General features: G+C 40.5%; 1 protein-coding gene across 2 annotated transcripts in view; it reads left to right on the top strand.

The window, feature by feature from the left end:
- The first annotated feature begins 7,887 nt into the window (after nt 1-7,887).
- syne3 (spectrin repeat containing, nuclear envelope family member 3) overlaps nt 7,888-13,635 on the top strand; it is a 76,798-nt gene continuing 71,050 nt past the window's right edge. The window contains exons 1-3 of one of the 2 annotated variants that reach the window (XM_050061842.1): nt 7,888-8,035; nt 9,180-9,320; nt 12,133-12,290. In XM_050061842.1, the coding sequence (XP_049917799.1) occupies nt 12,147-12,290 (144 nt within the window). In that variant the 5' untranslated portion in view covers nt 7,888-8,035; nt 9,180-9,320; nt 12,133-12,146. The remainder of the gene's footprint in view (nt 8,036-9,179; nt 9,321-12,132; nt 12,291-13,635) is intronic. The other variant, XM_050061841.1, reaches the window with a different exon arrangement.

The raw sequence follows: 13,635 nt of genomic DNA, 5'->3' as shown, positions 1-13,635 counted from the left end.
GAAGCTTTAGGACAGTTAGGGTTTACCTGATCTTATGACTGAATCAAACCTTTAAATCCAAGGAGACACATACAAGCTCATTTTGAACAGATAAAGCTGTTTTTCTTTTTTACACAGAATGTGAATTTTGTTGAATATTATATCATATTACTGATATTATATATTGACCTCATATGTAAACAACTTAGTGACTATGTCATAGGCTTGAAAATGGAACACTCTCAGGCCCAGACTCTTGCAACAATTTTAAATACAGGGGTCACCATTGGAAAACATTACGGACATTCCGGTCAGCAACACATCATCATTCACTCAACGTACATTAGCCCTGCTATCACTCTTGACTGGTGACTGGGCTGTTGTAGTCTCAATATATAGTAGTTCTGCTCTTAACTTCAAATAATATTTTACTTAACACACTGAGTACATTTACATTTACACATGCACTACACCTAAACTAAATAACATTCCTCACAAAATGAGAAAAAAACTCGTTAAACATGTCTGCTTTATTTTACTGTTTACGGTCTCCTCTACAAACATGAGTTGAGCTTCATAACACACGTTTGTTTGATGGGGACCTAAGGGGAGAAGGGGGGTGGCCAGGGGTTGGCTGCAGTTGGCGGGATGTAACTGCTACCTGCTTGGAGGAGGTCAGGTGCAGTTTTGGCCTGATTTCAGAGATGGTCCATCTCCCGCATACCCTGGAAATCCAGAGTTCTCGCTAGAGCACAATTTGCTCAGCGAGTCACTCTGGCAATCAGTAATGATGCTCATTACCCATGCCCTTGTAGCCGAGCTGCACCAATCACATCGGTGTATCTGTTATAGGTGGGCCAGAGGCGAGCTAAACAGATGACGACAATGCTGCGACGAAGTCCAGAATCAGTCAGTAAACATTGCAAGATGGGTACGGATGAACACCAGTTGTTTGAAATGGCTTTGGCCGCTACAATGAACGAGTTAGACTTGGCTTTTTCTCTAAAAGAGGAACAGAAGACGGCGCTCGAATCTTTCCTTTGCAAGAAGGACGTTTTTGCTGTTTTGCCGACCGGATACGGCAAGAGTCTAATCTACCAGTTAGCTCCGCTGGTAGCTAAGCTCTGGATACGTCACCCCGTGTATTGTTCTGATTGGTCGTAGTGTTATCCAATTGCGTGCAATGATATTTTCACATGCATGCTTGTTGCCGCCCCTCGAGTTGGGCCATTTTCATTACTCATAGCCAGACCCTAAATCTAGATTTAGGACTGGATTTCCAGGCTATCTCCCGCACGCCCAGTATATATAAACTGACAATGAAATCAGAAATCGCGCAGCATGGTTTGAAGTGCCTATGGAGAACCCTATCTGGGTCAGATGTATAGGATTTTTAGAATTCTTAGAATACTGCCCTAGTTGGCTAACAAAAAAAAACAAAAAAAAAACCCCTAAGTAATACAGATTTTTTTGTTCTCTTTTTACTATAAGTAGTTGGTTTCTACTTGAACATGCTATTATCTGTCAAAGTTCCAACAGTTTTGAACATTCACATGAGAAACATATTTCTCTTTGCACTTCTCACTTGTGTGAAGTGTTCGGGGCTCACCTGGAAAACCGTGATGCAGAGGTGGAAAGTAAGCTCAGTAGGCCTAAGTAACAGAATTACCCAAAACAGAACAGAATTATCCTTAAATACCCGTGGTAAGGTGAGAAGATTAATAAAGTTCTGCTACACAATTCTGTTTTCATTTAGCTTCAAATATTGGGCCTCAAATAGTTCGTCAGTGAAACCATCTGAGAAGTTTAGAGGGAACCAGTAACTAGTCATAAACATCTGAAAATTGTCAAGGGGCACCAAGTGGACATTGTTTTTGTTTTGGTTGGTTTGTGTGTGTGTGTGTGTGTGTGTGTGTGTGTGTGTGTGTGTGTTTTCAGACACCAGTGGTTTAAGATTTAACGTTGCATTGTATTTTATCAGCTCACCATATGTTTTTAATAATAATAAAACCACACAGCAACCAGACACAGCTTCAATCAGGGTCGTTGAAGTAGGAGTCCTGATGTTACAATCTACAGAGGTATGAGAAGCTTGCTGTTTGTATGACGAGTGCAAGGAAACCCATGATTTACTTGGCAGGAGAAAAAGAGGTGCAACATTGTCATATACATGAAGAAGTCACTTCTTTCAGAACCAGTGAGGCCCAGCCATCCAGCCCTGGGACCGGAGCTGACAAAGTGTGATGTTGCTTTACATTATGACACAGCAGAGCTCCTGACAGCATCTCAGTGCCCTGAATGTGAAACTGCAGAAAGACACAAGCAGGTGCTCATGAATATGTATCACCTGAACACACATGCCTTGGAAATAAAGCTGCTTGTGGGCGAGCTGCATGCAAAAAGGAGAAGCTACTCACTTTCTGTCTTGTAAGTCAGCAGCAACAGTCATAACGCCTGCTTTAAATGCTGGGACTCACTTCCCAAAAAGGAATATACTGACATTTTAGCAGACCTGGTTATCAGGAGCCTCAGACATTCAATTCTGAATTGATTTGATTTTGGAGAATTTATTCACAGTTGATGGTGGAGAGTGTGGTACTGACTGAAGTAAAGAGGGTTGTACGGCTCAATCTTTTAAGGTGCGTTTCTGCATTTTGGTTAGGAAACACAGCTCTGATTGGACATTTTAAGATGGCAGGACTGGAGGAAAGCTCAAGGAGTGTACAAAATGGGAAAAGCTCCAAACCCACTGGCTCCTTCTGAACATAAAAATCTTAGAAGACACTTTACAAATACTGTGTAGATCCTTTTTTTTAGGTTTATTAATTTCAGCAGCTGGTCACTGTAGTGTTAGCAAATGATACTCAAACAGGAGGAATTGATGTATTTTCTAGGGACTATTTTTACTGGCAAATTAATTAGCCCGTTCCCACTCTGAAGTCGTCACATACTGCCATTTTGTCAATGATTTTGGCATTAGACACTGCTGCCAAAAGCCATCTTTTGCAGTGTTATGATATGCTGTTTAAGAGACTTTCACGTTTTGTTCAATGACATAAAATGTGTCAGTAAATACCCCACTCATGAATTTTGAAGCCTTTAGGCCTATATAAAGATGGGTGCTAACAACTGGCCACATGAGACCGTCATCACAGCAACACGACCCTAGAGCCTTTATGTGGTGGGGACGTTAAAGTCATGCGACTGTGGTGAAGTTCGTTTATAACCTAACATTAACTTTTTATCTGGTGATTGCATTTAGGCCTCAAAAATCATAAAAGTGTGTTCATTTGTGAAGCTTACCTTTCTGAACAGAATGTGTAAATATCTTAAATGTCTGTTTGATGCAGAGCTTATTTTCTGCAATAATCTAAAATCCAATGGAAACATCTCATAGGCATTTTGACAAGGGAACCACGGCAATGTTAATTTCCTCATCGGCCTATAGAAAAATTTCATCCCTGGTGCACTCTATAGGGTTAGAATATTAGGGTAGACCAATCAGAGGCAAAGTAAGGCAGAGTAGGGTGGGTCATGCCATTCTGGGAAAAAAAATCCACAGTCTGTGTCCATATACTCAGAACTAGTGTCCCACAGATGACGTTACATACTTACATACTAGTAAATTATGCACTTAACATATAGTTTCATAGGTTAGGTGTAGGCAAGTAAAGTTATCCTGGTTAAGTTTACGTAAAGAAACATAGTGACCACGTACTGGAAATAACTCAAACTTCACTCAAAGTTCACATGGTACTGAACACCGGTCCTGAAAGGTCCTGGGGGAAAGTCCCTTCCCTTTTTTTGTGACCCATCCACCCCAACCTGCGTCTTTATGAGGACGACTTCCTTCTTTACTACCATCAGTGCGTTGGTCACATGAATGCAGCCTTCCCAGATACAGTGGTTAAACACAAATTACTGGCTCATTATAATGTGGGATATGTACGAATTTTGGTGTATTACAGTTTGGCAGTTTGCAGTCGTTAAGCTTGTTTGAGAGGCAGGGGGGCAATGTGAATGGCTGAAAGGTGAGAGAGTGGTGACAACACCACTGTCATGAAAAGTGACACTATAAACTAAAAAGTGTCATGAAATAAAGTTGTTGGGGCGTTAGTTTAAATTACAAAATAAATTGCATTATGGGTGGGATGAAAAACACGTAATTGCAAAGAGTTCCCACTTTAAAAGTCATTAGGTCTCATTCATGAAATGTTATTAAATCTGTGAGTAGATTTGCACATAGAAAACCATGGTACTAAAAACCTACACTGAATTCATGACCACCGTGGGAAACTCAGATTTAATCATTGGCATGTGTGTACATTGTTCATGGATGCCAATCAATTGTAAACTGAAGGCGTGCTACCACTAGTCAGTCAGCAATTAGCATACATACTCGCCCATGAATAGCCAGTGACTATGAATAGGTGCATACTGTCGACCTGCCAACATGGAGTAAATCGCCCACTCACGATCTTAGGGTGGTATCTGTATCATCCTCAAATTCGGGTCCTCTACCAGAGGCCTGGGAGTTTGAGGGTTCTGCGCAGTATCTTAGCTGTACCTAGGACTGCACCCCACTGGACTGAGGCCTCAGATGTTGTTCCTGGAATCTGCCGGAGCCGCTTTCCCAGTTTAGGGGTCACTGCCCCAAGTGCTCCTACTACCACGGGGGACCACGTCAACTTTGACCGTCCACATCTGTTCCAGCTGTTCTTTCAACCCTTGATACTTCTCCACCTTTTCCTGTTCCTTCTTTCTGATGTTGTTGTCGGCTGGTGTCGCCACATCTACCACCACTGCCCTCTTCTGGTGTTTGTCAACCACCACTATGTCCAGTTGGTTAGCCAGCAGCTGTTTGTCAGTCTGGAAGCTGAAGTCCCACAGGATCTTAGCCCTGTTGTTCTCAACCACCTTTGATGGTGTGTCCCATTGGGATTTGGGTACTTCGAGTCCATACTGGGTACAGATGTTCCTTTACACTATCCCAGCCACTTGGTTGTGCCTCTCCATGTACGCTGATCCTAGCCTGGTGAAACCATATTCTATTTCGCTCCGCAGATCAGTCTGGCCATGCAATCATAAAGGCGCATTCTGGCATCGGTTAAAGCTTACCGGGCTGTTTATTACTTTGGGGCAGGCACGTCATCAGAATAGGAGGGACAAGGAGCGGAGTGAATGCATTTCGTAAACAACCAACATGGCTACTGATTTTGAAACTGCTATGGTCAATGTGTTGAACAAACTGGAATGTACGTTTTCTTTAAAAGCAGAACAAACGGCTGCACTGAAAGCTTTTACTGAAAAAAAGGATGTGTTTGCCGTCCTTCCTACGGGCTATCATCACAGCTCATCTCCACTGCAGCTTGCTGGTCTGTTTACAGTGGCGTTGTGCTAGCCTACGTCACATGTTTCATTTACTTTGATTGGTTTTCCGTCTTTCCATTTGTGTGAAGGGGCACTTTGAGTGACAGCCGTTGATACCGCCCCTCGTGAACAGAGGAAGTGTACACTCTGTGTCCAGACCCATTCGCGTTTTACAAATTGGGTCTGGCAACCCCGGGCTACACTGATCCTGCCTGCATCTCACATCCTGCCACTATGTTGGTCTAAACATAATAATATATATATATAATTATTATTATCATTATCATTATTATTATTAGTGGTGTGACAGGGACAGTTAAATCAAAGGCCTGGAGGGAGGTAGTGGATGGTGTTAACTCTCCGTCCAAGAAGTTAAACGAAAATGGTTTGATATGAAACTTCATGCAAAAATAACACATAAGTACACATAGCTACAGGAGGGGGCTCCTCTCAGCTCTGTGCTGCAGATGGGCACATTGCTTGCATCATCAGAGAGACCTCTCTGTCAGGGGCGACAGCGACATGCCTCCACTGGAGCAGTCAACAGCAAACTCAGAAGGGAAGGTGATGTACATGTTATATTAAGTGTTAAGTGTCTCTTGATTGTTTCAAGTAGAAACAGGGTGGCAGAAATGTAGAAAACACATGTAATAAGTCAATTTAAATGACCCATTCACATTTTTAAGAAACCTAATCTGAAGCTTAAATCTGCTAAATGCCAACTAATTTAGCTATATGTGTTATATTAATCCTTTGTCATGTTTAACTTATGTGTTTCAAAGGCATCTGCATATTGTGAACATAAGACAGCACAATATGAATTAAAATTGTAATGTCTAATAAAGACAAGCAATATTTATGTGCATTCCTTATTTATACACAAGCACTATGAGCAGTCAGAAGCAGGTGTGACTCTGTAAGTACCTACGAAGAGATCAGAGCTATTAACATATTGATGAATTAATTTCCTTTAGCCAGCAGTTTCCGCACAAATTTGTTCAGCTCACGTTTCATGAATGAGACCTACTGAGAATATAAACATACACACAAAAGACCTGAAACAAAACAACAACCATAATCATCAATAAATTTAATTGATAGTGTCTTTTAAAGCTAACTAAATCTGCCAAAGCAGCCCTTAATACCAACTAAAGCCAGGCTAACACTGGCATAAAGCAGCAGCTGTTTCTATTCTCTTACATCTTGATCTGTAATAAATTTAGTTTGGCTGCCTGCCAGATGCAATTTGAATACGTTTTCTGTTAGGACGGTTTGTGATTTCCATAGATAGAGAAGGAAGGAGACGGATGTGACTGGAGAGAGAGGGAGGGCAACATGCTGTTTACCCAATTCATATCTGTCCTCTTCTTCACTGTTTGTTTCAACCATATTCCTAGCAGTTATTTGCTAACATTTTAAAATAGTGTTACTCCACATTTTAGAGGCTGCCAAGTACTGCAGATCTATGTGTGATCCAGTAACACCCACTGTAGTAAAGTTCCTTTTCATGAAGTGTTCACTGTGTGTATTCAGGATAAGTTCCCATAGCCTGAATGGAAACTGGGTGGTGACTGTTGCTATTCTTTCTACCAATAGAAACAAACTTGTGAGACGCGGCCTGCAGTTTGAATCCGTGACGTTTGAGGGTCTGAGTCAGCTGCTGTCCTGCATTTGTTCCTTCTTCTGGTTCAATCTGGTCTGCTGATTAGTTCATGTGCTGCTGGAAACACAGAAATATAGCTTCCCATGAGTGGAACTCAGTGTGAAGTGAACTACTATGAAGTGAAATTACATATAAATAGATTTTTTTTAAAAACGCTGTGATTCATGCTTTTCATAAATAAATGTGCTCAATGAAAGCTTTTGTGGTCTCATCACAAGATGAAGTTTGTAAGTTCTATGTGTATTTTCGGAGGTCTTCTCTCTCAGGTTAGTGCTAAGTTGCTTGTGTAAAAAAGAAAAGACATGAATAAACATGATCACAAATAACTGACATTTTTGTATTTTACTCTTTTTAGGAGGGAGCTAAATTGTACAATAACAGATGTTTACATAGCTAGTAGCTCTGACAACTTGAAGGCACAAAACAAAACTCAAACACAAGCAAGCAAACAAAAAAACATGAGCAAACCAAATGATGGTTTCCAGCTGAACCTTCCCTGCTGGATATGAATATTTAGTAAAGCATTTTATATGCTTAATAGCATAGGCTATTATTTATTTGTCAGCACAAACACACATTGGTGTGTCATCTTTGCAGTATATTATTGTAAAGTGACAGGTGTGTACTGTGATCTCACAGTCGTTATACCTGCATATTACGGTGATTTAGCAGTGTGCTTCTGTAAAATTACTATACTATTACATCACAGTCATGTTACAGTAGTGTGTGCCCTCAGCACCTTTGTTTCATTCTTTAAATTCTTTATTTAGTTGTATTTTGTTTTTATTACATTTGAAACGCATTGTACTGTGTTTAATCTCCCTGTGCACTGAAAGTTGCATTTCTGCTGTAAAGTGGGGTAGTTGTATAGTTTACAAGGAGCCAGTGAAGGCAGCATGACAGGCTGTGTTGACTCCCGCCCCCAGTGGCCTCGGCTCCACTTCCTGTCTGCTATAACTTCACTGTTCATCATAACCATCACAGCAGGGTAGCGTCCACACAGCGGCTGATGAACACAAAGCTGTAAGTGTTTCAGTTCTTACAAAGCCGTGTATCTGCACCGGTGTTCAGCTAGCTAAAAGATACCAAGTCTTCTTCTACCTACAAACGTAGTGACTCTCTGTAGCCTGTCGTGCTTTCGCTAGTTCTTCATTAGAGTAACGTTAGTGTAAGTTACTGTAATGAGCTGCGGAGATCCAACGTTACGTCTTAACCGTTCAGGTTTGTTGTGTTTTGTGACCGGGGATATTACCGTAAACCAGTGCGGTGCTAACGTTGAGTCTTCACTTCTAAATTAGCTTAGCGTATAGGTCGTAAATACCATACTGAAGTTCTGAGCACAAACAGGACTGTAAATATACACAAGCGTCCTTGAATTAACAACCGAGCACGGTAACCGCAGCTAGTATGACGCGCAGACAGGCAGAGTGAATATTAACGCCGTCAGTGGCACGTGTGAGTCAACTGGATTAAAGTTACTGTTAATGCGAGTTTGCTGTGCGAGCTGTCAAACTGAGGAAGGAGGGGCTTCACTGTCCACAAACACGCCGGCGCGGTTTGCCGGAGTTTAACCAACAACTAACTTTACTCTCATCAGATGGACAGCACTGTGAGCTAGTGTGGTGCGTGTTTACTTCCTCTGTTGAAGCAGATGTTAGATGTAAGATAAAGTAACCCATAGCATGTGTGCTGTGAGTCTGTTGAAACTGAAGAGAAAGAGTAAGAAAGTGGTGTGGTAACTGAAGTAAGTACAAATTATACACCTGTACTCATTACTAACAGGTGCGCCTTAGCTGCTGACATATCCCAAGCACATTTAGATTACAGGATGTTTTTAAAAAGTCATTGTTAATTAATGTGTATTGTGCCCTTCACAGATTCCCTGTGGATCCTTAAAAAGTCATAAACAGCATTGAATTCACTACTCTAAAAATAAGGCCTTAATTGGTATTAAAATGTCTTTAATAACCCTTTCAAATGTCTCCAAAATGCTAAGACATGGAAAGTAGGGTTTTATGAATCTTTGTTTTTGGACACTGCATTGCAGATTTTTAAATAATGTGTCATTGGTCAATAATTGGTATTTTTTTCTAATAATTTACTAAATGCTTCTCACATTATTCAGATCAAGATAGCAGAAACAACAACATGCTTATTTCATTTGCAGCTGGATGCTTGGAGCACAGCTTCCACTGTTTGCTAGCTAGCTGTCACTGTACCCTGGATGACAGAGGGAAATGCAGATTCAGTGACAAATGGCCATATGACCAAGAATTCATGGGGATACATCATATCTGATTTTGTGCAGGTATCCGATATGCCACTCATTAGACTGATACTGATGTTTATATATATTCACTTTTTCCCTACCTAATTTTAGTGATCAAGTCTCTCCTGTAGTGGAATTAACATCATATGCATGCACACTGTTATTGTGATGGCCCAGCAGCAGAAGAAGACAGATGCTCCTGATTGTGCGATATAAGAAAAAAAGATGTTGGCTGGTTCTGATAGTTCATTTTAAAGCCAGTATTTTTATTATTCTAGTTGGTTACAAAAGGTTTAATTTGTATTTGCAATAGGCGTGCATGATATTGGACTTTTTGCCAATAGCCAATATGCAGATATATTACAATTTACTTGGCCGATAGCCGATACTGATATCAATATATCCACTTTATTTCCCACCTAATTTTAGTATTCCTCAAGTCTCTTCTTATTATACATGCATACCATACCACCAGCACATGGAGACATGAAATAGAATGCTTTTTAGTGATTGTAATATTCATTGATTGTGCAAAATAAGAAAAAGCATGTTGGCCAATTCTAACAGTTCATTCTAAAGCCGATAATGGCCAATACCAATGATGTGTCGATATCATTGTGCATTACTAATCTGCAATATTTTTAATTTATATAATAAAAAAAATCAATACTGTGCATTGCGTATCCATAAGATATTGCCACGCAAAAATACTGCATTGCTATGTTCTATCAATGATTTTCCCCTACCCATACTAAGTAAGTGATGTTGGTTTGTGTTTTATTTTTCCTTCAATTTTGGTTGTTGGAAGATTGGTCTTAAATTTAATTCTGAGTGATGTTTGTAAGTCTTAAAAAGTCTCAGATGTAACTTGCCTTAAGCTGTAAGAACCCTGCCTCCAACCAAATATGATGATATTAGTCAATTAAACAGAAACATTTGAACTGTGAATTCCAAAAGAGAAAATAAATAAATAAATAATAATGCTTGTTTTCCAATACATTCAGCTGTCAGATAACATTCTATTAATAATGACAAAATTCTATTAAAAATGAAATGGTAAAACAACTGCAGTCAAGCTCCTCCTAAGTATTAGCATGAGAAACTTTGATCTGATAAGTATAAAGAAATACTTCTCTCCTACGTCAGGGAGGACAGGGAGTTCTAAATATCACCAAGTTTCACGAGTTTGAAACAAAACAAGTAGATATTTGGTAGAAGGAATGTTGTGGTGGGGAGAAATGAGTCATGCGGGAAACTGGCCCATGCCGCCTGCATTTTATTTTCCCTCTAAGAAATGATGTGGTGCCTCTTTGTGCTCCTGCAGTGCCAGGACTCCTCCCTCCCATACATTTTACTGCAGACGGTTGACTACATCTGCCAGTTATATCCTCTCAGAGCTTTTCCTTCCAGCAGATTCTCCTGAGGACAAACAGAGTATCTGCACAATGCCTCACTAACATTAATACTGTTGACAGGAAAAAAAGTCCTATTCTTGTTCATGCCATGTCATTGAGGTGTTGCTTCAACACTACACCTCAGCTTAGTGGATCCAAATCTGTGCAGTAGATTTGCATGACCAGATACAAAATGTGTGCCTGCTGGTTTTGATCATACAAACTGTGGTATATACCTTATCTATGGTATGTCTCTCGTTTGTTAAATTCATTTAAAGAGATATTTGAGCAGTTTAGAATTGTGCTTCCAGAGAGACTCACAAGAGAGAAGTGGAGGAAACAGAAGCATAGATATTCTGACTTTTAGTCCCTGGACAAGCTCTACTAAACTGGATCCTACCTTTCCCATGATGCAACCAATATCAACCATTTGTTAGACCCTGCATATTGTGTGCTGACGTGTTAATTATTGTTTTTGCATTTGCATTTTCTTTCTTGTTTTATATTATTTTATATATTTAATATTCACTTCTGACACCACCAAATACAACTCGTTTGGCCTTCACCTCCTGCAGAAGTACCTACTCTTTGAAAACAAAAGTTTTTTGTATGGTTGGAGCCCAGTGCTCCACCTTCTTCAGACTTTTGTTTTGGCATTCTTGACTCAATTGTTTCAAATTCTTCTTCCTCTTCAATTTTTGTGTGTGCACACGGCCCTGCGGTCTCATGCCCTTTTATGGGAATTCACAGGGCGTTTACCTACAGTAATTAGGATCAACCGGCAGGCACTGTCATCTTACAGAGACAGTGGGTTTCATCATTATAAGAACACAGGTGCAAACAATTCTGCCATTGAAGAACACCTCATGAATCAGATATAGACTTTTCGTTGAATCTTTTTTAACAAATTAAAGAAAAAACTTAAGATATTGATAAAGCTCTGTAGCTCTTAAGAACCCCAGTTGTTATTGTGTCTACATCGCAAAAGACTAGGACAGTACTACCTCAGTGAAGGAGCTCTCCCATAACATGATTTTTATTCCACTACAGAAGAGACTTCTTTTAGGTAGGGAATAAAGTGGATATATTGATATTGGTATTGGTTATCGGCCGAATAACTTGTTATATATTGACACATTGGATATCGCAAAAAAATCCAATATCATGCATCCCTAAAAAACAAAGGAAGAAAACGTGGACAAATGAACAGATGGTGAAGTCCAGGCTATACTGAGCATATGTGTGGCAGGGGAAATGCAACGTGATTTTGAGTTGTCAGGGTCAAAGTAACAGTGTTATACAAACCATCACTTCAGAGCAAATGTAAACAGAAAAAAGCCCTTGAAGCTGCTTCATTCTTGAGGGAGCTCCTCAGTGGGCAGATCATTTCAAGGGAGTCCTCAGAAGTGTTTTGATCAAAAACGCCTATAGAGTCTGACTACTGTTCTTCTTTTCAGGCCTGGGACTGATCATGACACAGCAGGAGCAGCAGGAGTTCACAGAGAGCCTGGAGGCGGCCCTCTCCTGGATGCGGGCCATCCAGGAGAGGCTGAAGGCCAATGACAATACCCAGGGGCCCCGTGATGCCCTGGAGGGCCGACTCAGGGAAACAGAGGTGAGATACTTCTTTAGCCTCTTTCCCACTTGACAACAAACCCACTAACATCAGCTAACGTCTGACTTTTGTTTATAGTGGTAAAGGTTACAATCGGCATTCATTACGAGGATAAATTACTATGCAGTAGTCACAGGTATCTACCTGCTTCAGCTCTGATCAGATCTGATCAGCAGTGATGAAAAAACAACACCTGGTTGAATTTGCTAATTTTAGCCCCTTTTTCAGGACAATGCAAAAATTTAGTTGGCATGGCGTTTGACAGAGACTGAACACGTAATAGATATAAAAAAGGCCTCCATGCTTTCTGCTGTCTACTAACCTGTTTTCCAGTGCGTTGATGACATTGAAGGTGACACACCAGAAAAAAAGGCATACTCGCCTACAGCTAGCAGTGGAAAACCAGTTGTATCACCTGTTTTAAATGGGTTTTCCCATGTTTAAAGAAGCTGCATACATGTGCTAATTTTGGTGGAAAGGGGTAGTCCTGTTTGACCCTTCACTTCTGACCCCTGCTGCTACTTTGGTCATCGGACTCAAGAGTGTGGACAGCTGGAGTTTGTAGTCTGAGCAGGGCTCAGTATCCGAGGAGCCTTTATTTGTAACCAATATGTTTACATTTTAGTAGATATGAAAAAAATAAAGCAAGAAATCATGGACAAAGACACATAGTCATTAAAAAACTCTCCTACATGAGACATGTGAATAAAACACACCTTAGTGTACTAATACAGACTACCTTCAGCAAACAAGTATCTAAAGAGCCTGAAAGACTCTACATAAATAAGTGAGTTTTAGAAATTAAAAAAGGATGTGTGTAAGGCTTTTCTAGTCTTAGCAACACACACACAACACAGGCATTATTCACCCATTCACACCCATTAATGCACTGGTGGCCGAGGCTGCCATACAATGTGCCACCTGCTTATTAGATAAAAATTCACATGCACTCATACACCATTGTGAGCAATCTGGGGTTCAGTATCTTGCCCAAGAAAACTTTGACATGTAGGGGCCCGGGATCGAACATCAACTTCCGATTGGTAGATGACCACTTTACCTCCTGAGCCACAGTAGCCCATGATATTATAGTTTCTTGGATATGGCATGTTCAAGTGTTCAGTTTAAAATATTGTTAATATCAATATTATTGGAAGTTCTCAAAAAAAGTAATCCATCCATCCATCCATCCATCCATCCATCCATCCATCCATTTTCGTAACTGCTTATCCTCTTGAGGGTCGCGGGGGGCTGGAGCCTATCCCAGCTGACATCAGGCGAGAGGCAGGGTACACCCTGGACAGGTCGCCAGACTATCGCAGGGCTGACACATAGAGACAGAAAA

This window comes from Epinephelus moara, chromosome 14 (assembly GCF_006386435.1).
Source record: "Epinephelus moara isolate mb chromosome 14, YSFRI_EMoa_1.0, whole genome shotgun sequence".
NCBI lineage: Eukaryota > Metazoa > Chordata > Actinopteri > Perciformes > Serranidae > Epinephelus > Epinephelus moara.
Note: the sequence above shows the minus strand (reverse complement) of the source record. Positions and strands in the feature narration are given on the sequence as shown.